A 2534-nucleotide genomic window follows, 5' to 3' on the forward strand; every position below is an offset into this window, starting at 1 on the left:
CCCTTCTTTTAAGGCTACAAAGGGAAGCTTATTATACTATATATAGCAGAATTTGAAGACTGAAAATATTATAATTAATTATTGATTGGAACCATTATATCTCTGTCAAAGTATTGTATGCTGTGAATCAATTGTCATTTGGAAGTTGATACTGAAGACAAACCAAGGATATGAAGACTTCACACAAATGTACTTAGTTTTAAGAAAACGAATTAAATGTATGCATTAAATACAAGTCAAAAAACTGAGGGTATTTAAGCTTGGAGAGTATAAAAGTGTGAGATAAATATTTATAATGATGAAAATTGATATTACTGATAAAATGAAGGGATTACCCCCTTGCATATCATCAATAACCTTTCTCCTTCACATCTATGTCATATTTGATGGTCTGATACCCAATTTTTTCTAGTTTCTCTATTTTTTCTTTGCTAACCACATAATATTCTGATTCTTAAATGACTGAACTATTTAAACCTTTTGTTTATATATTAAATACACCTAATATTCTTGTCATTGTGGATACATTTAGCTCCCCCAAAGAAATATAAGTGATTATCAATATTATGGAAATATTACACAGAAGTTTCCCCGGGGATTTTATTCATCAAATTTTCCCTCTGGAAACATAAAAATAGCTATTTCAGTCAAATACCTCAGAAGAAGAAATTTCATTGAGAGGAAAGAAGCATATACAATTTTTTCAATCCTCTTTTTCTTAAAAGATTAGCAGATGCATGGTCAAGAGTTTCAATTACAAAATATGAGATATTAACCCATTTGATCTTGCTGTTATTCATAGAGTTGACTTGCATTTGCAACATTGATCCTCAAATATTATCTACAATAGCAAGGAGGTAAAATGCAGTATAAATTACTTATTTTTTCCCAAAATAGCACAAACAAGATAAGATTATTCTTTTCATTTTGGTCTAAAAGATTGAGTCCTTCAATAAGCTTTTATTTATTGCCTACTTCTTCGGTTCTACAATAGAATCTTTAGAAGGTTAGAAAGCAACTTCGTGACAGTCTTCACTCCCATTCAAATTGTAGACAAACTGAGGATTAGAACTCACACATCAAATGATAGCCAACCGACTATAGCAATATGGTACAAAGACACATGGAGATAAGACAGGTACTAAAGGATGTTGACAATTTTGGAGAATGTTAAATCAAGAGGCAATTTAAAAGTAGAAATATTCTGAGCCAAGTGTGGAGAGTGTGGATTATAAAAATTGTTATGTTTGTTCTGTTCTTTGATGACATGAGCCAAGTAGCCTCCTCATTGCTCCTTTCATGTCCTTGTTCCTCAAAGTATAAATAAAAGGGTTAAGCATAGGAGTCAATAAACTGTAGAACAAGGACATAAATTTGTTCTTGTCCTGCGAGTTAGCAGCAGAGGGTTGTACATACATGATAATTACTGGTCCATAGAAAAGAGATACAACAATAACATGAGAACCACATGTATTAAAAGCTTTCTTCTTTCCCTCTGAAGATCGAATCCTAAGCACAGTAGCTACAATAAACCCATAGGAGATAAGGATAAGTAACAAAGGAACCAGGGAATAGAAAGTCCCCACAATGGAGAGCATAGCTATATTGAATGTAGTGTCAGCACAAGACATCTTGATCATCACTGGAACCTCACAGAGAAAATTATCTACCTTGTTGTTACCACAAAGTGGCAGCTGGACAGTGAGAGATGACTGAAGCAAGGAGTTAGCCAATCCACTTATCCAGGCCACGGCCACCAGGAAGATGCAGAGTCGGTGATGCATGATAGCTGGGTACCTCAAAGGCTTGCAGATGGCAATGTAGCGATCCAAGGACATCACAGCTAACAGGATGCACTCAGTGGCTCCCAGGAAGTGAAACATATAAAACTGGGTCACACATCCTCCATAGCTGATATACTTATCTGGGCCCCAAAGGTTAAGCAGCAGCTGAGGTATGGTAGTTGTGGTAAAGCACAGGTCCAAGAAGGAGAGGTTGGAAAGGAAGAAATACATAGGGCTGTCAAGATGAGGATCTACTCTGGATACCACAATAATTGAAATGTTGCCCACCAGTGTCCAGATATAAGCAACAAGCACCATAAAGAACAGGGGCATTTCCAACCATGGGTGGTTGGAGAAACCCAAGAGAATAAAGACCTCTGGAGCACTTGCATTGTCCAGATTCATGTTTGCTATTGCTCTTTTGGTAGATTCAAGTTAAAGCAAATACTCCACTGAAGTGAGTTGATGTTTGCAAGAATAAAAATTAATAAAAATATTACTTTTGTGGTACTTCTAAAAGAAAAACAAACAAATACCTTTATTTAAACCAAGAAATGCAGAATAGCAAAATTTTTATAAAATAATGAGATAAAGGAAAACTTACAATTCACCTTATGTTAGAGAGAGAGAGAGAGAGAGAGAGAGAGAGAGAGAGAGAGAATATAAAATGGATGAATGAATGAAACTACCCTACCCAGGAACCAGTAATGATAACTTACCACTTGTGTTCATTTCTTTCATCCATGATCT

At 35.3% G+C, this 2534-nt stretch overlaps 1 protein-coding gene across 1 annotated transcript; it reads right to left on the minus strand.

Moving 5' to 3' along the window:
• Nucleotides 1–1241: 1241 nt before the first annotated feature.
• On the minus strand, nt 1242–2189 carry LOC107160794 (olfactory receptor 2B11-like). Its single transcript, XM_015507416.1, has one exon. The coding sequence runs from the start codon at nt 2187–2189 to the stop codon at nt 1242–1244; it is 948 nt and encodes a 315-aa protein (XP_015362902.1).
• Nucleotides 2190–2534: the final 345 nt, after the last annotated feature.

Source organism: Marmota marmota, unplaced genomic scaffold (assembly GCF_001458135.2).
Source record: "Marmota marmota marmota unplaced genomic scaffold, marMar, whole genome shotgun sequence".
Lineage (NCBI taxonomy): Eukaryota > Metazoa > Chordata > Mammalia > Rodentia > Sciuridae > Marmota > Marmota marmota.